The sequence below is a fragment of the Lacerta agilis genome, chromosome 14, assembly GCF_009819535.1.
Source record: "Lacerta agilis isolate rLacAgi1 chromosome 14, rLacAgi1.pri, whole genome shotgun sequence".
In the NCBI taxonomy this organism is placed as follows: Eukaryota; Metazoa; Chordata; class Lepidosauria; order Squamata; family Lacertidae; genus Lacerta; species Lacerta agilis.
The window spans coordinates 9147728-9168773 of NC_046325.1; the positions used below are offsets into that span (position 1 = coordinate 9147728).

At 49.1% G+C, this 21046-nt stretch overlaps 1 protein-coding gene across 2 annotated transcripts; it reads left to right on the plus strand.

Moving 5' to 3' along the window:
* The first annotated feature begins 911 nt into the window (after nt 1–911).
* Nucleotides 912–20439, plus strand: SUPT16H (SPT16 homolog, facilitates chromatin remodeling subunit). 2 transcript variants are annotated; one of them, XM_033169036.1, is made up of 26 exons: nt 912–982; nt 5133–5225; nt 5328–5498; nt 5625–5777; nt 5862–6008; nt 6583–6734; nt 7433–7605; nt 8155–8245; nt 8352–8425; nt 8628–8740; nt 9317–9382; nt 9790–9885; nt 10071–10186; nt 10321–10474; nt 10765–10892; nt 11647–11782; nt 11962–12088; nt 12384–12502; nt 13591–13716; nt 13839–13951; nt 14469–14544; nt 15202–15371; nt 16182–16311; nt 16801–16930; nt 18094–18174; nt 19562–20439. In XM_033169036.1, the coding sequence occupies exons 3-26, from the start codon at nt 5364–5366 to the stop codon at nt 19723–19725; spliced, it is 2970 nt and encodes a 989-aa protein (XP_033024927.1). In that variant the 5' UTR covers nt 912–982; nt 5133–5225; nt 5328–5363; the 3' UTR covers nt 19726–20439. The 2 variants fall into 2 exon arrangements, with proteins under 2 accessions (XP_033024927.1, XP_033024926.1); XM_033169035.1 differs by having other exon boundaries at nt 921–986.
* Nucleotides 20440–21046: the final 607 nt, after the last annotated feature.

A 21046-nucleotide genomic window follows, 5' to 3' on the forward strand; every position in this document is an offset into this window, starting at 1 on the left:
CCGAGTTATGGAAGACTAGAAGGTCGTCTTGGCTTCCGCCTTTTGGCGTTTGTTTGTTTTGGGTTGAGGGGTTGGATAAGGAAGTTGCTGCTGTCCCAATCACAGCAAAATACTAAAATAATCCAGTGCTATCTGTAGGTAGCAAGGAAGGTTGGGGGAAGTCATATCGACCTCGGAAGTTGAAGCAGATGCGTCACTTTAATGCCTATCTCTAAGGGAACCGAGAGGAGCAACGTGGGCGGGGCTCGGGAAAGGCTCACGCGGCCTCCGCTACTTAGTTAGAGGGGCGGAGGGAGGGAGCGAGCAGCTCCTTTGGTCACGTGCCCGATTGGCGCCAGAGGGCGCGAAATCTGCGAAGAACGCAGCCAGAGCAATCTGCGTCGAGGTAGGCGGGCCCTGCTCACGTGACGCCGTAAAGGCTCGCGCGCTTCTTTGAGGCAAGCGCGCGAGGAAGGCTGGGAAGCGGGGTGGGGGGCGGGGCTGCAGCGAGGCGCATGCGCAGCTGCCCCACTTTAAAGTGGGGGGGGAATCCCTGTGACGGAGCAATTAGGTCAACATTGCTGCTTTTACACAATTTATAGATACATTTTTTAAAAAAAATAATAATACAAAATTATATAATTAGATGTAAAATCAATATTGCTTATATTTAGATACGAGCACACAGGTTTTATTTACGACGTCCTCTGTTGTTGTTTTAATAAATAAATAAAAATAAACAAAATAAATAAACAAACAATAAAATTAAACGAGACGATAAATAAGCAACAACAGGAAGTTGCGTCCTGAGTGAAAGGGCCGCGGGGGTTGGCCGAGGGAAGCGTTCGCTTCCGGGGTCGGGGAGGTCGCGGCGGCGGCTGCGGCGGGGCGCGAGCGTGCGAGGCGCGAGAGGAGGCGGGGCTTGCGGAGGAGCCGCTGCCATGGCGCTGAGTCTGGACCGCGAGGCCTACTACCGCCGCGTCAAGCGCCTCTACAGCAACTGGCAGGTGAGGGCGGCGGGTGTGGGACGGAGGGGGAGGCTGGGCCGGCTGAGGGACCCCGCTCCACCACCACCACCACTACATACCTCTGGTGGGGTGGGGGGTGGGGTGAAAGGGGGACCGGACCCTCCCCTTGTGCCCCATGGGCGCCAAGGAAGCAGGAGGAATGGATTCCTGTCTTGCACGCGCTTTTAAGCTAAATAAATAAATGCGCCGGTATTCCACCTTTGCAAAAGTTCCAAGGTGCCCGATAAAGAAAGTGGGGGGGGGGACCGAGAAAAAGCTTTAAAATGCATATTTGCATTTCCGTTTCCTTCCTTGCCCCGCTTCCTTGGCATCTCATCGTGTTTCCCCCTCCCTCCCTCCTTTCCCCTCATTCCCAAATGCTATTTCTCTTTAATTTTCTCTCACGAGTGACTCCCCACCCTCGGTTTTGTCAGGGATAGTGAGGGTAAGCTGTTAAAAAAAAAAAAAAGGTTTAGGGTAGTACAGCTGTGTGTTGTAATGCTGTGCTTCTGCTCTGAACTTCAGTAGGGTTTGCTTTAAGAAGCCACTTTCTCTCTTAGGGTCCTATTTGCAGTAAAAAGGTAAGGGACCCCTGACCGTTAGGTCCAGTCGCAGACGATTCTGTGGTTGCGGCGCTCTTCTCGCTTTATTGGCCGAGGGAGCCGGCGTACAGCTTCCAGATCATGTGGTCAGCATGACTAAGCCGCTTCTGGCGAACCAGAGCAGCGCACAGAAACGCCGTTTACCTTCCCGCTGGAGCGGTACCTATTTATCCACTTGCACTTTGACATCCTTTTGAACTGCTAGGTTGGCAGGAGCAGGGACCGAGCAACAGGAGCTCACCCCGTCGCAGGGATTTGAACCGCCAACCTTCTGATCGGCAAGCCCTAGGCTCAGTGGTTTAACCCACAGCACCACCCACGTCCTCCTATTTGCAGTAGGCGGGTGTAATAACAATGATCTGCCTTGCAGGGTGCTTGTAGTGATATAAAAAAGGTAATACATGTAAAATGTTTAGTTGACCAGTTGAAAGTGTGGGGGGGGCATGCATTATAATTATTTAATTTTGGCTTCCCTTTCAACTATTTCTGGTCTCCTTAATCCTTACATTAGCACAGTGCTCAGAAACATTGTTGCTTTTTGTACAAATGTGGCTGCTGTCTTTAACTGAGGCAGTGATTTGCCTAGAGACGCTAGTAGTGTCTATCTTACTAGTAATCCTCTCACTGTTGCCATAAAACCATTTTTAAAAAAAAAATCCACTTCCTTCTGCTCTGTTGCCACATTTTTGCATTCCTTTTGCAGTCTCCCCTCTCTGTAATGTCAACATATCCAGTAATTATCTATATCCAATTTGTTTGTACATAATGTAAGATTTCTTGCTCTGCATTGTAAAAGCAGCTTTCATTGTAATTTATAATCCTCTATAGCAGGAGGAATGGAAACTTGTAGCCATCCAAATGTTGGTTCCTAGATCAGCCTCAACTAGTATGACCAGTCATCAAGGATGATGGCAGTTGTTGTCCAACAGCACCTGAAGGGTTGCCACTTCCCCATCCCAACGTGTGGCTTTAGTTGAATGTGCAACAATCTTATTCAGATTTACGTGCTTGGCAAACCAAATTTTAAAAAAAAGTTAGAAAGGGGGCAGTTGTCCAAGAGGAGAAAAAACTTTGGCAATCCTATCTGTCATTGCACCAAATATATATTGACTATGTGCAATTTTGGCTTTAGGCGACATTTTCGGATCATATCTCCACCCCACCCCCCATGCATGTGTGTAATGTGAGGGCTTACTATACACGTTTTGCTACTTTTCCAATATGCCATTCTATTGCTGTGTTGCCTGTTAACTCACCATGTGATTGTGTCCTTGTATATGACCGTGCAGATTGCAGCTGTTGTTTTGCTCATCACCTTTTGCTATCCTGATTGTGAGTGTGGTTAGGCAGTGCATGTTAATGGGCCGCTAATCAGCATTAAGTGACTCCATTGAAAATAACATTAGTTGCAGGAGGTAGCAGTGTGTGTATTTTCTATCTAGCTCCATGTGACTAGCATGTAACTTGCAAATCATTTTTGTAACACCGGCAGCAGATACCAAGCTAATGTTGGAGAATCTCTTGCAGCTGTTCTGGGGCAAAAATGCAAGAGTGCCAAGGATGGAGGTGCTGAATTTGGATGCAGAACTTACAAAGATAACAGTGTTGAATTTCTTCCTATCCCCCAGTTCCTGTTATTTTACCACTCTCACCATTCTATAATGAAAAGTAGGGTTCATTGCTTCCAGGACATAGAAATGTCAGAAGGGTCCATGTGGGTCAATTTATAGAGTCCCCCAGAAGAGCACTTCTAGGCTGTTTTGGAGAAATTGCCTGTACAGCAGGTGAAACCCAATCACAGCGATTGGAAACGTCACAGGAGAAACACCTTGCAAGCTATCATGTAGGACACATGTAGCCAGAACTGACTTATGAGCCAGATTTCGTAGTATCATCATCACCATTTGTATGCCGCCTTTCCCAAAAATTGTGCTCAAAGTAGCTTAGTAAGGAGAACAGCAATATGCCTCAAGATCAGTCATCACAAGAACAATTTCATAGTAACAGGAATAATAAAACAATAGCGTAATATCAAATGTAACAACAGTGTGATGCCGGGGCTGTTCTAGAAAGGGGCAGCAAAATATAAGATTGCCCTCCCAACCTGCCGTTGGGACAACTGAGAAAGGTTGGTAGCAATAATCAATACTGGGGCCAAGGCAGGGGTGAGTGAATAATCATAGGATACATTTGGGGAGGAAGCAGGAACTTTTGGAGGAAAGGCAATAAGCAGCAGATCAAACAGTGGACGTGGCTTTCCGCTGTACAAAATTCTTTATATGTAGCTCTTATGCGTAGTTTGTTGGACTAGCCAAATTTGGTATGATGCCAAATTACAGAGAGTGATGGAATCTTTCCAGCTTAAGGGAGAAAGCCTTGACATAGAGCACTATTCCTGCTTGCCTGTTGACGTGGAAATCTTATGAGCTGGGAGTAGTTGGACATTCCAGCTTTAGATTGCAGATTGTTCCCAGGGATGTTGATCCAAAAATACTAGTAGCAAGCTTCTCCATTCACTTCCTGTCTTCACCTCCCTCCTGGATGCTGTGTCCTATCTTGGTAGTGGGATTTCTCCCGTATTTGATAATACTCCGTGTCTTTTCGAGACAGCGTGTCTAGCTGTTGAAAGCTTTCCTTTTGGTGCCGGGACAAGGAAATTTGGTTCACAGTGCATTTCTTTACCTTTCCCAGAAGAACATTCAGGACCCAAACCGCAAAATGGTGTTACCCCCTTATAGCAGCCCTCCTCAGCCTGGTTCCCTCCAGATGTTTGGAGGTTAGGCTCCCATTATCCTTGACCATTGAGCATGATGACTGAGGGTGATTGGAGTTGCTGTCTTAAGCATCTGGAGAGCAACAGGTTAGGGAACGTTGTGTTATAATGCAATATATAGTTATCATTGGTTCTCCCATTTCTGATGTGCATGCTCTTGCTTATGTGGCCAAAAAGAATTATCCACACACAAGTCTGAGGTTTGTGCTGGTTTGGGGGGCCCTAATGGTTTTCAGAAGTACAAAAAGTGGGGGCAGGGATAGGAGGAGGGGATGAGTGGCTGGAATCCTGGATGACAGCACTCAACACTACAGTACTTTGTTGCAGGTCCCATTCTCCAAGTTCAGGCGGTAGTCCTTCAGGAAATGTTCTACGGTGACAAGGCACACGCTTTATTAAGCGTAGCTACTTTAAGAGATGCACATATATAATGAAATGTCAAAAGCAGAATTACTGGTGACATTTCCCCCAGAGTAGCTGTGGGGGTAGAAAAGGTTGTGCTGAAGAAGTAATGGTGTTTGGTGACTGTTGGGGGAAGGATCTAGGGAAATAACAAGGTGCTACAGCTGGAAACTGCTCCATTGTAAGAAGACAATGGTCAGCTGTTTCCCATTTTTCTTTCTTGTTTCTTGGAAATTGTAATCTACTACTGTTGTTGGGAGGAGATCAGATCCTTCTCATGTGACAACAGCTGAGAGGCGAAATTCACTTGGGCTGGGTTTAATGCAACTTTGTATGCACAGCACTATATGAGGCTTTGTTCTCTTGCAGAAAGGAGAAGATGAATATGCCACCATTGATGCTATTGTGGTCTCAGTTGGAGTAGATGAAGAGATTGTCTATGCCAAGTCCACTGCCTTGCAGGTGAGCGGGGGTGAGGCATGCTCCTGCCTCAAAGTGATGTAACTATTTGGCAGAAAAGAAAAGAGTATCTTTGTTCCTCTTGGAATTCCCTTTCCCTTGCAGACATGGCTGTTTGGCTACGAACTCACCGACACGATCATGGTTTTCTGCGAGGACAAGATCCTCTTCATGGCCAGCAAAAAGAAAGTGGAGTTTCTCAAGCAGATTGCAAACAGCAAGAGCAACGAAAGCACCAACGGGGTGCCGGCTATCACATTGCTTGTACGGGAGAAGGTGAGTGAGCCTGTGTTTAGCCCTGTCCAGAGTTGCAGGTAATATGGAAGGAGAGAACTTTGGGGCTGAAACGTGTATAAACTGCTAACACTCCTCCCTGTTTCCTCTTTGTTCTCCCAACTCCAGAATGAAAGCAACAAGGGGAACTTTGACAAGATGATAGAGGCCCTAAAGGGCAGCAAGAACGGCAAACGCATTGGGATCTTTAGCAAGGACAAGTTCCCCGGGGACTTCATGAACAGCTGGAATGATGCTCTCAGCAAGGAAGGCTTTGAGAAGGTGAGGAGCACCAGCTCCGGTGTGTGGGTTTGGGAAGGTGGGTTGAATGCTGCTCTTGCTGATCTTCCTCTGACCCTGGTGCAGGTGGACATCAGTGCGGTGGTGGCCTACACGATTGCCGTCAAAGAGGATGGGGAGCTCGCCTTGATGCGCAAAGCAGCCGCCATCACTTCAGAGGTCTTCACCAAGTTCTTGAAGGAGCGTGTCATGGAGATAGTAGATGCTGATGAGGTGAGGAAGGAGCCTGGCCGTGGGTTTGAAATCTTAGCTCAGGTGTAAGGAGAATGCTGTCTAGGCTGGCATTACATACAGTCCTTGAGTAAAGTGGGGCAGGTGGGCTGTTTTACCTAGGCTGAGGATAGGAAACCTGTGGCCATCCAGAGGTTGTGAACTCCTCAGTTCCCATCAATCCCAGCCAACATGGGATGGGCGGTGTAGTCCAATAATGACTGAAGGGCCACAGGTCCACCACCTCTGACTTTCGCCCATCTTCTCTCTTGGATCAGTGGGTTTTCACAAGCAGTTTGGCCTCTAGCTGCCAGGCCTGTTTGCTGCTTTCTCCCACTGCATACTGGGCAGTTCGACACCAGCACATTCTCTCTGTCTCTCCTGGTCCATTTAAGATGAGACTCATTGCTTTAGTGCCCTAGGCACATGCCCCTCTTCAGCAAAAGAATTGGGAAAACTGGTGTGTTGGCCTTGCGATGGCTGTGTATGTGTGTCAACCCTCTGGGGTTATAATTCCCCCTTCCCCCCCAATCCTCAAGTCTCTACTGACCTCTGAATCCTCTCTGTCCTCCGGCAGAAAGTGCGGCACAGCAAATTGGCAGAGTCTGTAGAGAAGGCCATCGAGGAGAAAAAATACCTGTCCGGAGCTGATCCCTCCACTGTGGAAATGTGCTACCCTCCCATTATCCAGAGTGGAGGAAATTACAACCTCAAGTTTAGTGTCGTCAGGTAGGCAAATCTCCATGGGGGTAGTGCAGACTGTTTTCAGATCTCCAAGGAAAGATGTTTCCCGGTTTGTAATTCATGCACTTCCTGAATGAGCGGGCACTCTTAACTGGTTACTAATAGTTTGATTTTATTGTACTGGTTTCCATTCAATTGCAGCCTACTTATGATTGTATCCTAAAACCTCTGGTTACGCAGCCTCCTTTCCTTTGGCATTTTGGCATTTTTATGATAATATATACAGTGGTGCCCCGCAAGACGAATTTGTCTATGGGGCTGCCTCGCAAGACGAAAAATTTTCGTCTTTTTTTTTTCGTTTTGCGGAGCGCGGCTGTCATTGCCGAAAAACCCGCTAGACGAACATTTTCGCAGGACGAATTATTTTCGTCTAGCGGGGCACCACTGTATTAAGAAACAGGACAGTAGAGAATGCTGAAACTTAATAGATTTCAGTTTGCCAATCTTCTATATCTCTTTCAATACATTTTTATCCCATCATCCTCCAGGAAGCTCAGAGCAGCATGTGTGGATCTTTTTTCTTAATTAAATAAAGGATAAGATTTGTTGGAGGCAAAAGTTCTGCATGGGAGTCCCATCTGTTTGTGTTTGAAGCTGCCTGTGTGTGGCTTGCCAGTTGGCCTCTCCATATAGCTATCTGCTCTTAACCTTCCCCCCCCCCCACTCTGCATCTTTGTCCCCAGTGAGAAGGGCTACATGCATTTTGGTACCGTCACTTGTGCCATGGGCATCCGCTACAAATCTTACTGCTCCAACCTGGTGCGCACGCTCATGGTGGACCCGCCCCAGGACACCCAGGACAACTACACCTTTCTGCTGCAGTTGCAGGAGGAGATGCTCAAAGAATTGCGGCATGGTGAGTGGCAGAAATGGGGTGCTAGGGTGTGAAGGGGCGCAGGTGGCACTGTGGTCTAAACCACTGAGCCTCTTGGGCTTGCCGATCAGAAGGTCGGTGGTTTGAATTCCCGAGACGGACTGAGCTCCTGTTGCTCTGTCCCAGATCCTGCCAACCTAGCAGTTCGAAAGCATATCAGTGCAAGTAGATAAACGGGTACCACTGCGGCGGTAAGGTAAAGGTAAAGGTAAATGGTGTTTTCGTGCGCTCTGGTTTCCATCACTGCGTTCCGTTGCGCCAAAAGCGGTTTAGTCATGCTGGCCACATGAACCGAAAGCTGTCTGGCTCCCTCGGCCTGAAAGCGAGATGAGCACCGCAACCCCATAGTCGCCTTTGACTGGACTTAACCATCTAGGGGTCCTTTACCTTTTTACCGTTTGGGTTTGAGTGATGGTTGGAGTAGGCAGGGGCAGGGCAGGGGGCAAAACCTGTTGAAGCATCTATTTTTCCAGTAGGACTCAGCTTGCTCTTTCCCTCCTTGACTTCTTCCTCTCTCTTCACTTATACTAGGTGTAAAGCTGTGTGAGGTCTACGCTGCTGTCATGGATATGGTGAAGAAGCAAAAGCCGGAACTCTTGAGCAAAATCACCAAGAACCTGGGGTAAAAAAGGCTCTCCATTGGGACAGAGGCATCTTTCCTGCCATTTTACAGGCTCATGAGTGGTTTGGTTAGAGGGTTCAGTGTTTTCCCTGCTCTTCTTTCCCAGGTTTGCCATGGGCATCGAGTTCAGAGAGAGTTCGCTCGTGATCAATAGCAAAAACCAGTATCGGCTCAAAAAAGGTGAGAACGTCCCTCCTCCAGACTTAAAAAGAAAGGATTGTAGAGCAGGAACACAGCGGCAAGGATGTCCTGCTTGATTAGTTCATTCGTATATATACCGCCCAAAGTTCATTTACGTTTTGGAAGAGGGTAGCTCACTTCCGCTTGTGAAAAGATTGGCGGAGGCTTGCTCTCCTCTGAAACTGTGTTCTGCCTGATGCAGGAATGGTTTTCAGCCTCAACGTAGGATTCTCAGACCTCACCAACAAAGAAGGAAAGAAGCCGGAGGAGAAAACATACGCATTGTTCATCGGGGACACGGTGTTGGTGGAAGAGGTACGAGGGGCACGAAAAAGGATGGGGAGGTACGTGGGTCATGGTGGAGAGACCAGAGATAAGAGGGAGCAAGACCTTCGGAAATTGTGACATCTCCTCCAGGGAGAAGACGCTCCTACATTCAGTTCTGTTTCTGCCTTTGAAAAGAAGGCATTGTCTCTTCAATGCTCTCAGTAGGTCTGCACTGTGAGACCATGATCAGCAACCCCACCCAACCCACTTTCCTTTCATTCTTCTCCCAGACTTTGCTCTTTCCCAATTCCCTGCATTCTTACTTAGCTGAGAAAGGGAGTTGCATAGGGGCTGGGCACACCTTCCACAGCTGCAAACCAAGAGTCCATGGAGTCCTACCAGGCATACATAGCTTGGGACATCCCATCTCATTTGCCCCCTATTCATTCCCAGAGTTCTAGCTGACTTGCTCTGTTTCTCTTCGCACTCTGCGCCCCATCTGCAGGTGATCAATATGTGGACCTTAAGCCCCCTGAGTACACCTCCCTCACCGAAACATCCAAGATGGCGGGGAGCTCTATGCTCACATCGTCTGTGGTGATACTGTTATTTTTCCTCCTCCAGGATGGCCCAGCTACTCTCCTGACTTCTGTCAAGAAGAAGGTCAAGAATGTCAGCATTTTGCTCAAGGTATGTCCTGGGCAAGTCTTAGGATCTTGACATGTGGTTTGCTCTGTGGTATGGTCAGGAAAAAGCATTGTAGTTTTGAAAAACCTGTGGTTAGAGCAGGAGCAGAGTTGTTACCTATAGGTGTTTTGAAATCCTGTCAAGTTCTCTTAAGCTTCTAACCCTCATTGTTGAGGACGTGGTTTGTTTTGAGCGTGGAAATAACATGTAGGCAATTCGGAACAAAAAGGGGGCGTCCAGTGTTGTAATTTCTTCTTGTTTTTAACTGGTAAATAAATCGTTTTGAAGGAAATTTATGAACAAAGATATTGTAGAATAAGTTTGGGAACGAAAGCCGAGCTTGAGGAAGGCAAAACAAGTGTATGTGTTTATGTTGGTCTAGGTTCTAAGTTCTGCTTTTTTTATTCTAGAAAGAGGACGAAGAGGAGGAGGAGGAAGAAGACGATACGGAGGGAATACTGCTTGGCCGTGGTTCCAGGGCAGCTCTGCTGCCAGAAAGAACTCGGGTATAGAAGGCTTGAGTGGATGGGTGGGGGGGGGGGGTGGGGGGTTTAAGTATTCAAGGGCTGAGGAAAGGTCTTCAGGGTGCCTCTATGTGGGAAGCTGCCTGTATTCAGCTTGAAGAGGGGGGTGTCTGGCAAATGGTATGTGGGCAAATAATAGACTTGCCGTCTTCCTTCATCCGGTCCAGAATGAACTGACAGCTGAGGAGAAGCGCCGGGCACACCAGAAGGAGCTGGCTGCCCAGCTAAATGAAGAAGCTCGGAGGAGGCTGACAGAACAAAAGGGGGAGCAGCAGATCCAGAAGTGAGTAGAAGCGATGCGGGCTTCCATTGCTTGTAAAGTGGCTACCTTCTGGCAAGGTCAGGAGTAGCTGCCCTGAAGCCCCTCCCCCCCCCCCCGCTCGGGTCAGGTTTCTTCACCTTTCTGGTCCCTTGCAGGGCTCGTAAGTCGAACGTCTCCTACAAAAACCCATCTCAGATGCCAAAGGAGCCTCACATCCGGGAGATGAAGATCTACATTGACAAGAAGTATGAGACGGTCATCATGCCTGTCTTTGGCATCGCCACCCCTTTCCACATTGCCACCATCAAGGTACGGGCAGCTGCAGCAGCTGGGGGCATCGATGCCTGCTGCGTCTTGGGATAAATGCCGGTCTCCAGCTCAGCAGTTGAGTCGGGTGACGAAATGGCTTTGAAATGGGGATTAGCAGCCAACAGGACCTTCCCCAAGAAAATGCTTCTTCGCAAAGTTGTAGTCGCAACTCTTGATTTGTGTGTAGAAAAGGCGCTCGGGACAGGAGTGGGCTTTGCATGACGGGGGTATATATGTGAAAGGTGATCCACAAATCAATAAACCATTGAACCCTCTCCCCTTCCTTACAGAACATCAGTATGTCAGTGGAGGGCGACTACACCTACCTGAGAATCAACTTCTACTGCCCGGGCAGTGCTTTGGGTCGCAACGAAGGCAACATCTTCCCCAACCCGGAAGCCACCTTTGTGAAAGAAATGTGAGTTGTTCTTGCATCGTCTGCATCGACCGCAGGGTCTAGTCAAGAAGCCTCATTGCACCTCTTGATGAATCACCTCTTGCATTTTTGCCGGGCTTGAGATTTGGCGCCTGTACGTCTTGCTCTGCGGATTCTTCGCTGTGGGTCTTGGGAGCATGCCCAGTGGCTCATCCCATTCATGCAATGGAGGTCAATGACCTTCCTTTTCCTTTAGTTTTGCCTGATGAGCATGCTGCATTTCAGCTGTCAGAGCGCCTGATTTGCCTACACAAGATCCCAGGCTCAATTCTGGTACAGTGGTACCCCGCTAGCGGAAGGCTGTCTCGCAAGACGAATTTTTCAATGGGCTTGCCTAGCAAGACGAAAAAATTTCCATTTCCCCCCCCCCCGTCAAACCGCTATTCTCCCGTTGGTGCTTCGCAAGACGAAAAATTCGCTATACGACAGCACTTGCAGAACGAATTAATTTCGTCTTGCGAGGCACCACTGTATATCCAGGTAGGGTCTGAAACGGCTGCCTGTCAGTGTGGACCGTACTGAGCTAGGTGGGCCTGTGGTCTGATTCTGTATAAGGCTTCCTCCTATGCTGCTTCTAAAGGGCCTCAGTAGAGTTTTGTATTTTTCAGTCCCATCTCTCTTTCTGCCCTTCCAGTAGCAGGTTCTGGGTGAGTCTTCTCAAAGCTCCCCCTCTATCCAAAAGGAACTGGGCCTGTGTGTTGTAGCCACACAACTCTGCTCTTCTTCCCCCTCCCAGAACGTATCGGGCATCCAATATAAAAACACCCGGGGAGCAGATGGTGCCAGCTCTCAACCTCCAGAACGCCTTCCGCATCATCAAGGAGGTTCAGAAGCGCTACAAAACCCGTGAGGCTGAGGAGAAGGAGAAGGAGGTGAGGAACAGAGGAGCTTCCTTGCACACCTTTCCGGAGAATTGTTGAGAAACTGCAGCGATGGAAAGGACCTCTTGGGTTGGGGAGATGGCTGTTGGGGAGGGCGAGGGTGGAGTTGGTGGTGCTATGTGGGAAGCTATGTGGGAATTCCACCCTGACATGGCTTTCTGTTTCCCCAGGGAATTGTCAAGCAAGACTCTCTAGTGATCAACCTAAACCGCAGCAATCCCAAGCTGAAGGACCTTTACATCCGCCCCAACATTGCCCAGAAAAGGATGCAGGGGTCTCTGGAGGCCCACGTAAATGGTACAGAAGTCTGTGGGATGCCTAGAACTGCCTTTTGGAGGCAGACAAGTGTTCATACCCTTGAGGCCAGGAGGAGTTCATTGAGAGGACCTCTTTCGTAAGGGATTTTGGCCAAACTCTCACAAACGATCCCATAACTAGGTTCATTCCAGTTCTACCCATCGGCTTCTTTCTCATCCTCTTGTGTTGTGGGGTGGGCGGGCGGTAATAAGCACCCACCCACAGTGCCAGCAACTCCAGCCTAACCATCAGCTGGGAGCAGGCGGCTTCCTTCTCTGACACGCCTTCTTTGCAGGTTTCCGCTTCACCTCGGTGCGTGGGGACAAAGTGGACATTCTGTACAACAACATCAAGCATGCCGTGTTTCAGCCCTGTGATGGGGAGATGATCATTGTGCTACACTTTCACCTCAAGGTAGTTATCCAGCTTAAAAGGGACATGGTTGGCACTGTGGTCTAAACCACTGAGCCTCTTGGGCTCACCGATCAGAGGGTCGGCGGTTCGAATCTCCGCAACGGAGTGAGCTCCCGTTGCTCTGTCCCAGCTCGTGCCAACCTAGCAGTTTGAAAGCATACCAGTGCAAGTAGATAAATAGGTACCGCTGCAGCGGGAAGGTTAACAGTGTTTCCGTGTGCTCTGGTTTCCGTCACGGTGTTCTGTTGGCCCAGAAGCAGTTTAGTCATGCTGACCACATGTCCTGGAAAGCTGTCTGTGGACAAATGCCGGCTCCCTCGGCCTGAAAGCGAGATGAGCGCCACAACCCCATAGTCGCCTTTGACTGGACTTAACCATCCAGGGGCCCTTCTCCCTTACCTGCTATCCAGCTTAAGTTAGGAGGACTTATGAGGCATCATTATACCATGCTGTTGTACGGCCCCAGTGGAACATCCCCCATCCGTGTCTTACTCGAAGCAAAGGTGCAGGTCCCCTTCCTTGCTCCTAGACTTCTCTGTGTGTGTTCTGCGCAGGGAATTCGGATTCGCTGCAGAATTGCTTTCTCCCTGTGTCCTTGTAAAAAGAAAGAAGCTTGGAAATAAACTTGTAGTAGGTGTTGCTTGCCTTGATGAAGTCATAGCTAATGAAAACTTTTGTTATTTGGGATGGGGGTGTAAGAGGGAAGAGAGAAGAGTGACTGCTTCTGACATAGCTCAGTCGGTAGAGCATGAGACTCTCAGGGTCATGGGTTCAAGCCCTGTGTTGGACAAAAAAATTCCTGCATTGCAGGGGGTTGGACTTAGATTACCCTTGTGGTCCCTTTCAACTCTGCAATTCTTTAATTTTCTGGTTTTTATAATTCTCTACCCCCCCCCCAAGCTAGTATAAGCATAATAAAGTGTGAAAAATAACTGCCCCAGAAGTGCAAACTTATCCCTTACGCTGGGCTTAGCTTTTAATTGGTGCAAAACCTGTGTGGTCCAAGCAACAGCATTCCGCTTATTTGCTGGTAGTGCGCACAAATGTGAAGGCCCTGCTTAACTCCCTTCTCTCCCCCTGCACCCCAGAACGCCATCATGTTTGGCAAGAAGCGCCACACTGATGTGCAGTTTTATACGGAGGTGGGCGAAATCACCACCGACCTGGGCAAGCACCAGCACATGCACGACCGCGACGACCTCTACGCCGAGCAGGTGAGAGAGGGGGCTGCTTGTGGCCCTCTCCCGGGGGAGGGGGTAGCAGGGGCGGAAATCGGATACTGGCGGAGCTAGCTCCGGGCTGCGTGGCCGATCCCGATTGATCCTGTTTGGCACAGATGGAGCGCGAGATGAGACACAAGCTGAAAACGGCATTCAAGAATTTCATTGAGAAGGTGGAGTCTCTGACCAAGGAGGAACTGGAATTTGAGGTGCCCTTCCGGGAGCTGGGGTAAGGACCCCTGTGACAGGGCAACTTCTGTTTTGCTTACGTATAGTTTGAGCTGAACTTCCAGGATTCTTCTGAGTAGGAGAGGGGATGGCTTGGGATCAATTACACGAGGAGAAAATACACAGGAGGCAAGGAATTGTGGTGCCGTTGGAATATCCAGCTTACGTAAATGGACTATAGAGTGCATACATACACAGAGTCTATTTCCACCCTACCTTTTGCCTCAGGAAAACAGGAAAGCACTATCTTGCTAGGAGTAGGAACTAGTGGTGGCGAGAAGGAAATGCACCACATTTGTGAATCTTCCTAACTTCTAAATCATGTAGCAGAAGCTGCTGGGGGCGTATTTTGTCACTGAGGAACTCCATGACCTCATTATATTCTAACTTCGCAGACACTCCAGGCCTTACCTGAGCGGGCGGCTTGGTTGCAAACGTTGAGATAATTGGCTGTTTCTCCTGCACTAGCTGCTTCACACTCTTCTTCTCTCCCCCTAATCCCCAATTTGTCGCGGCAGGTTCAATGGCGCCCCCTACAGAAGCACCTGCCTGCTCCAGCCAACCAGCAGCGCCCTGGTGAACTGCACTGAGTGGGTGAGTGTGAGCTTGTGTTTGACTGGGGAGAGCACAAGTTGAACACCTGGCGGAGGAATATCCTCAGCTTTCTCTCGACCACAGAGACCTTTTAAAAGGAAAACTCTATCAGAAATTGGCATGATGTTGACCCTCTTGCATGAGACTGAAACGGATTTAGGAAATCTAAATGGTTTCAGGCTCAATTGTTTTTCATTTTTATTGTCCAGGCATTTGGGTAGTACCTGTGACTGGGTGTTTGTATTCTGACCTTTTAAAAACAGGCTTAGATACTGTATCTTTATCATTTTAACCTTGGTTGTAAGTCACTTTGGGGCTTTTCATAGTGGGAAGCAATATATAAATGTAATAAACTTAACCTAAACTTATGAAGAAACCATGAGCCTTAAAATTGGTCTTCATTGGAGGGTATGTTGGCCTACGAACGAAAGTCCGGCAAGGAGATCCCTCTTTTGCTCAGACATTATTTTGTGCTCTCAGTAGTGATATCTGTTTACTGTTCTTCACGGTCTGTCGAGATCAGAACAGCACTGGAGGTTCAAGAACAGAAATTTGTGGTGGTTGTGGATTGAGCTGCCTCACCCCAGCCCACTTCTGCCCTTCTGAATAATTTGGAGATTTTAGACAGCTAATACTTCCTCTCCATTCTGCCTCCAGCCTCCATTTGTGGTGACGCTGGATGAGGTGGAGCTGATACATTTTGAACGTGTGCAGTTCCACCTGAAGAACTTCGACATGGTCATCGTCTACAAAGACTACAGCAAAAAGGTCACAATGATCAACGCCATTCCTGTGGCTTCACTCGACCCCATCAAGGAGTGGCTCAAGTGAGTGCCTTGGGGGGGGGGTAGGGTTAGGGGTTGGGAATGCTCTTGGATCACCCTGCTGGCAGCATTCCTGTGTTAAGTTATGGCTGGAAGGCCCCTCGGAATTGCCTTCTGCTCCCTGCTGTCTCATCACAGATCAGATGGTCGGGGGTTCGAATCCCCGCAACGGGGTGAGCTCCTGTTGCACGGTCCCTGTTCCTGCCAACCTAGCAGTTCGAACGCATGCAGTGCATGTAGATAAAATAGGTACTACTCCGGCGGGAAGGTAAACGGCGTTTCCGTGCGTTGCTCTGGTTTGCCAGAAGTGGCTTAGTCATGCTGGCCAAATGACCCAGAAGCTGCCTGCGAACAAACGCCGGCTCCCTTGGCCAGTAAAGCGAGATGAGTGCCGCAACCCCAGAGTCGTCCGCGACTGGACTTAAATGTCAGGGGTCCCTTTACCTTTTTACCCTCCTGTCTCATCACACCCACAAAAAGTGCTCGAAAGAGACGGTGCTAGCAGCTGCAGATTAGAACATGTCCATTTTTGACCTCTGCAAAAGTAGTTGGGTCAGGAGTCCTCTTTGAAGACTGCATTGCCTCTTCAAGCAATGCAGAATGGAACTGCAGCTATCCTCCCCTCACCCCCACCCCACTTGCCGTAAGTGAAAAGCTATGGGAGAATATTTACTCCACCCTCATATGAACTAGCTTTGAAAGCAAGTTAGTAGCTACAGGAGCGAGTTAGTGCTATTTTGAAAGGTGGATGTGAGCCCACCTTTCTGCTGACTCTGTGCATTCATCTCTTCCCTCCCTCTCCACCCACATCAGCTCTTGTGACATTAAGTACACAGAAGGAGTACAATCCCTTAACTGGACCAAAATCATGAAAACTATTGTGGACGACCCAGAAGGCTTCTTTGAGCAAGGGGGCTGGTCATTCCTCGAGCCCGAAGGAGAGGTATGTTGAGCAGGCATGTACAAGGGGCAGCCAGAAAACGGGAAAAGACCTCATCTTTAGCTGTTAGGTTGTTACCTTTTCTCGAAAGGCTGAATGGCTTAAAGTCGGGAGGTTTGTACGGAAGTTGGGGGTTTTTGGAAATTCCTGCTCGGAAGCTGGTGCAACAGGAAACAGTTTTCGGGATAAAGAATCCTGCATTAGCCCAACTTTTGCATCCCCCCAAAAAACGAAAGCAACCCTAATGCAGGGGAAGGACTGTAGCTCCATGCTAGAACATCTGATCTGCAGGCAGAAGGTCCCTGTTTTGATCCCTGGAATCTCCAGGTAGGGCTGAAACCCGGGAGACCCACTGCCGGCCAGGGTGGACAGTGCTGAGTTGGATAGACCAACAATCTTGACTTCATATTCCTATCCAAAACTTTCTGTTAGCAGAATGGAACTCTTCGGATTCCTGCAACGTAGTTAAGACTGTTCTTCCTTCTCCTGCAGGGAAGTGATGCCGAGGCCGGGGAGTCGGAATCCGAGATCGAGGACGAGACCTTCAACCCTTCTGAGGAAGAGTATGAAGATGAGGAGGAGGACAGCGACGAGGACTATTCTTCTGAGGCAGAGGACTCTGGTGAGGGGAAGCAGGCAGCCACAGGCCCAATGAGAGCAGCCCTGGCTTAACCTTGTGTCTTGTTTTTTCAGCACACCCAGCACACACACACACACACACACACAAGCACCCTGTACTCAGGATGTTCCTGGGCTGTTTTCTTCCAACACTTCGTCTCTCTACCTGTGTGTGGATGCACATTCCACTGCTCCTTTTGCTCTTTAAACATGTTCTGCTCAAGCTTCCATATCCAGCAACCTTTTCTGCATACCCAGTCCTCCCAAGCCACATTGTGTGGGTTGTCCTTTTCGAGGGAAGTCACTCATCTTTGCTTTCTTCATTTTTATAAAAGCAGTAGCTTCACCGTTTCTTTTTAAAACCTTGGGAGCTGGTTGCTGATGGAGGGGTGTGTGTGTGTGTGTGTGTGTCCATCCCCAGCATGACCTGAATAGAAACTTAGAGGAGGTTGTTTGAGTTGCGATCCACTTGTGTGGTATAATATGTCCTAGATGCTGCTGCTGCATCAAAAGGGGTTCTGTGCCCTGCCTTGCCTGCCTCCCTTTCCCTGCATTGTTCATGGTGTTGTAGCGTAACAAAAGTTGCACAAGTTGCTCAGAAAGTTGACCTGGAGTGTCAAAGTGTGTGAAAACATTTTGATCAGCGATGCACTGAAACGGGGGCACCAACTGCAGATCCAGCTTAAGAAATCTCCTCATGGGAGAGCTGTTTAGTCCTTCCCTTGTGAAATGTCTTGAAATAGTAGCTCTGTCCTTTGACTCTTACGCGACATGCGTCAACACATGCTAACTCCCAAAGTCTTTGGAAACTCATAGAACCAGAGCCGTTCTAAGGCTGCAAACCTAACCGCATGTACACAGAGCAAATCCCATTGATCCCAGTGAGTCTTACATCTGAGTAAACAGGCATCCTACTGTACTGTAAGTTAGTCGAACACTCATGCCTGACCTGTTACCCAAAGTCCCCGTTGATGTTTAAGTGGGAGCTAAGTGCCGCTAACTTGGTCCGTTTGCATCCTATTATCACCGGAGAACCTGAAATCAAAGATAGATAGAGCCTGGCAAAACCTGGGGGACTGCAGGTTTCTCCCCTATCAGGGTCTCCATCATCACCCCCCTTCCTCCTTGGTTGCACGACAACTAATTCTGAGTCCCTCCCACTTTCAGCTGATTACTCCAAGGAGTCCATGGGCAGCGAGGAGGAGAGCGGGAAAGATTGGGACGAGCTGGAGGAAGAAGCGCGGAAAGGTGAGAGAACCTTTGCTCACCCGCAGAGGCGGGTGGCTTCTGGGCTCGCTGCTTTGATCGTTTGTAAGGCTGTTCACAGGAGCAACAATGGGTCCCAGGGTAGGACCTGGAGGCACATGAGGGTTGCTTCCTTGGTTCTGGCCAATGTCTGGGTGGCTGCCTGCTTGAGAGGAGTATGTATGTCACCTTTGGTTCCACAAAGGAAGGGGGGAGGCAGGCTATATCCCCAGTTTGTGGGGAATCCACCACAAGGGAGGCTGCTGTTGCACCCAGGACCTGAATGCAGGCTTCTTGCCAGCATCTGCTTGACTACTGTGACATCAGGACGCTGATATGGAATGGGTTTTTGACCTGATCCGGCAAGGCTCTTCTTAAGTTCTAAAAAATACACATTTAAAAAAATACTTTGGGGAGCTGCATCAGGGATTGGAAGCCAGTGCTTCTCCAGATGTGTTCAACTCCCACAGCCACAATGGCCAATGTTCAGGGCTAATGGGAGTTTGTAGTTCACCATCATTCCGAGGGCTGTAAGGGTGTAGTTGTCTAAAGGTCCAACTGCGCTGGCTGCCGTTAGTTTCCAGGCCCAATTCACAGTGGCGGCTTTGACCTATAAACACCTCAGGACTGCGTCTCTCCATATGAACCAACCCTGACCCCGAGATCATTCCCTGAAGCCCTTCTCCATGCGCCTCCTTCATGAAACGTCCAGAGGATGGCAACACAAGAACGGGCTTTTTTTTCTGCAACAGCTCCCCATTTGTGGAACGTTCTCCCCGGACAGATTTGCCTGCCACCTTCGCTATATACCTTTAGGTGCCTGGTGAAAATGTTCCTCTTTAACCATGCCTTTGGCTGATTGACATTCGATGCCCTTTTAAATGTGTTGTGGGGGTTATTGGTTTGTTGTTTTTACTGTGCATTTTGTGATCTTTTAATAAGTTGTGATCTGCGGGTGAAGGGCGGCATACAGATTCAATAAATTAGTAAAAGGTGCTTAGCACACCACAGCAAGTCTTCCATAAAATATGTGCCCAGCCGTGAGAAATGGTCATGAGTTGACTACAGGAATGCAGGTACAGTCATACCTCTGGTTGCATTCACTGCTGGTTGCGTTCATCACCAGATATGAATGCGCCGAACCCGGAAGTACCGGAATGGGTTAATTCCGGGTTCGGCGCTTCGTGCATGCACAGAAGCACCAAATCACGCTTCGTGCATGTGCAGAAGCGACGATCGCGCCGCACACATGCGCAGATTTGGCGCTTCAGGTTGCACTCTCTTCATGTTGCGAACGGGCCTCCGGAACGGATCCCGTTTGCAGCCAGAGGTACCACTGTATCTTTTTTCCCCACCACCACCGAGTCCTGTCCTTTGCATCTCTCTGCAGCTGACCGTGAGAGCCGATATGAGGAGGAAGAGGAGCGAAGCCGCACCATCAGCCGAAAGAGGAAGGTCCCATCGTCGTCGTCCCAGAGTTCGAGGCACCACCGCAGCTCTCACAGTCGCAGTCCTGGCCGAAGCTCGGGCCCCTCCAAAAAGAAGAGGAAGTAAACCGCGAGCCCTTCCCAACCGCCAACCTTTAGGGGGTTCGGGCTTTCAAGGCCTCATCCAGCAGCCATTGTTTAGGGCATGAGGGGCAGTCAGCAAGCCCCTCCCCACAAACTTCTCCCCTCTTTCCCTCACGCAACCCTCACCCTTTTTTTCTGTTTCTCTGGGGAGTATTTTGCTTTTGTTCCTTGAGTCTCTTCTTTTTCTCTCTGACCATTTGTACGGACCAATCAGCTGTGAGAGAATGCCAGGCCCTGCGGTTACATCAGCCATGGACGCAAACTCTGCAGAGGAGGAAAGGCGAGGGGGAGGCTCAGGAATCTGCTGTCCGTGATCTGCTGTTCCCACCTACCCTTTTCTGTCACCCGCCCCTCGGCCTCTCCATTCCCGCTTACATCTGTTCCCCGACTCTCGGTGTCTTTGTTCTCGGACGGATTGAGGGCAGGGAGGCGCAGGTTGCCCTGAGATCTACTCCAGAACCAGAGCATGTACTTCAGCAAAAAGAACTGTGCAACTTTTCGTGGTATTTTGTGCTGGGGCAAGGGGGGGGAGGGTGGTTGTGTTCCATGTTTTCGAAGCAGGACCCCCCCCCCCCAAGGTGGTAGAGGAATCCCACCTTGGAACAGTGACGGAGAAGAGGGCAAGAGTTTTTGAACAGGTGGGAGACCAGGGGAACGCAACTGAATGAAAAGGGTTCTTGCTTTCTCTCTCTTTTTTAAAAAAAGACAAAAAACGTCAGGCACTGTCTGTATTTATCTGTTCCCTTGGCTGCCGAGTCTGGTCTCCAGTGAGCAAGTGTTTTAGGGACAAGGGGTAGGGGGTTGAATGCTTTGTCTGCCCTCTGCCTCCCTTCTCTCCTTTGGGGAAGGGGGGGAGTCGGTGATCCACCCATGGGAGGGCAGGGAAAGGCTTTTTCAAAACTCCTTTCTCCCCGCCCCCCTCCACCCCGTAGCCGTTAGCACTCGGTATTTTTGACTTTGGAAAAAAAATATTGATCAATAAAAATGTTTTTTTAAGTATTTGGAAAGTTTATTGGTTGGCTTCGTCCTTGTCTCGTGTCAAACGCCCCGAAGCATCTTTTTGGTCATGGAATCCTGTTAAGTTTCTGTTGTCTTCACCCTTTCAGCTTATCATTCCTCACTGCTCTTCCTTTTGCCTGCCCAGTAAATGGCTCTCAGGGCAGAAGCTGCTTCCATGGAAACTTTCAGCTTCCCAATGTTGGCGTCGGGATCAAACGGACTGATAACTAGAATGACAAGGTTAAAATAGTTTATTGTGTGCGAAAGATGTGGAACCAAGTCTGTTATTACTGAAGAAAGCAGGA

What these genes read in the sequence shown, in the direction of transcription:
- SUPT16H (XM_033169035.1), top strand. Translation starts at nt 921, where the DNA reads ATGGCGCTGAGTCTGGACCGCGAGGCCTACTACCGCCGCGTCAAGCGC. An exon ending in CCAAGTCCACTGCCTTGCAG is followed by an intron (nt 5,226 to 5,327) that starts GTGAGCGGGGGT and finishes TTTCCCTTGCAG; the next exon opens with ACATGGCTGTTTGGCTACGA. An exon ending in CCCATCAAGGAGTGGCTCAA is followed by an intron (nt 15,372 to 16,181) that starts GTGAGTGCCTTG and finishes CACCCACATCAG; the next exon opens with CTCTTGTGACATTAAGTACA.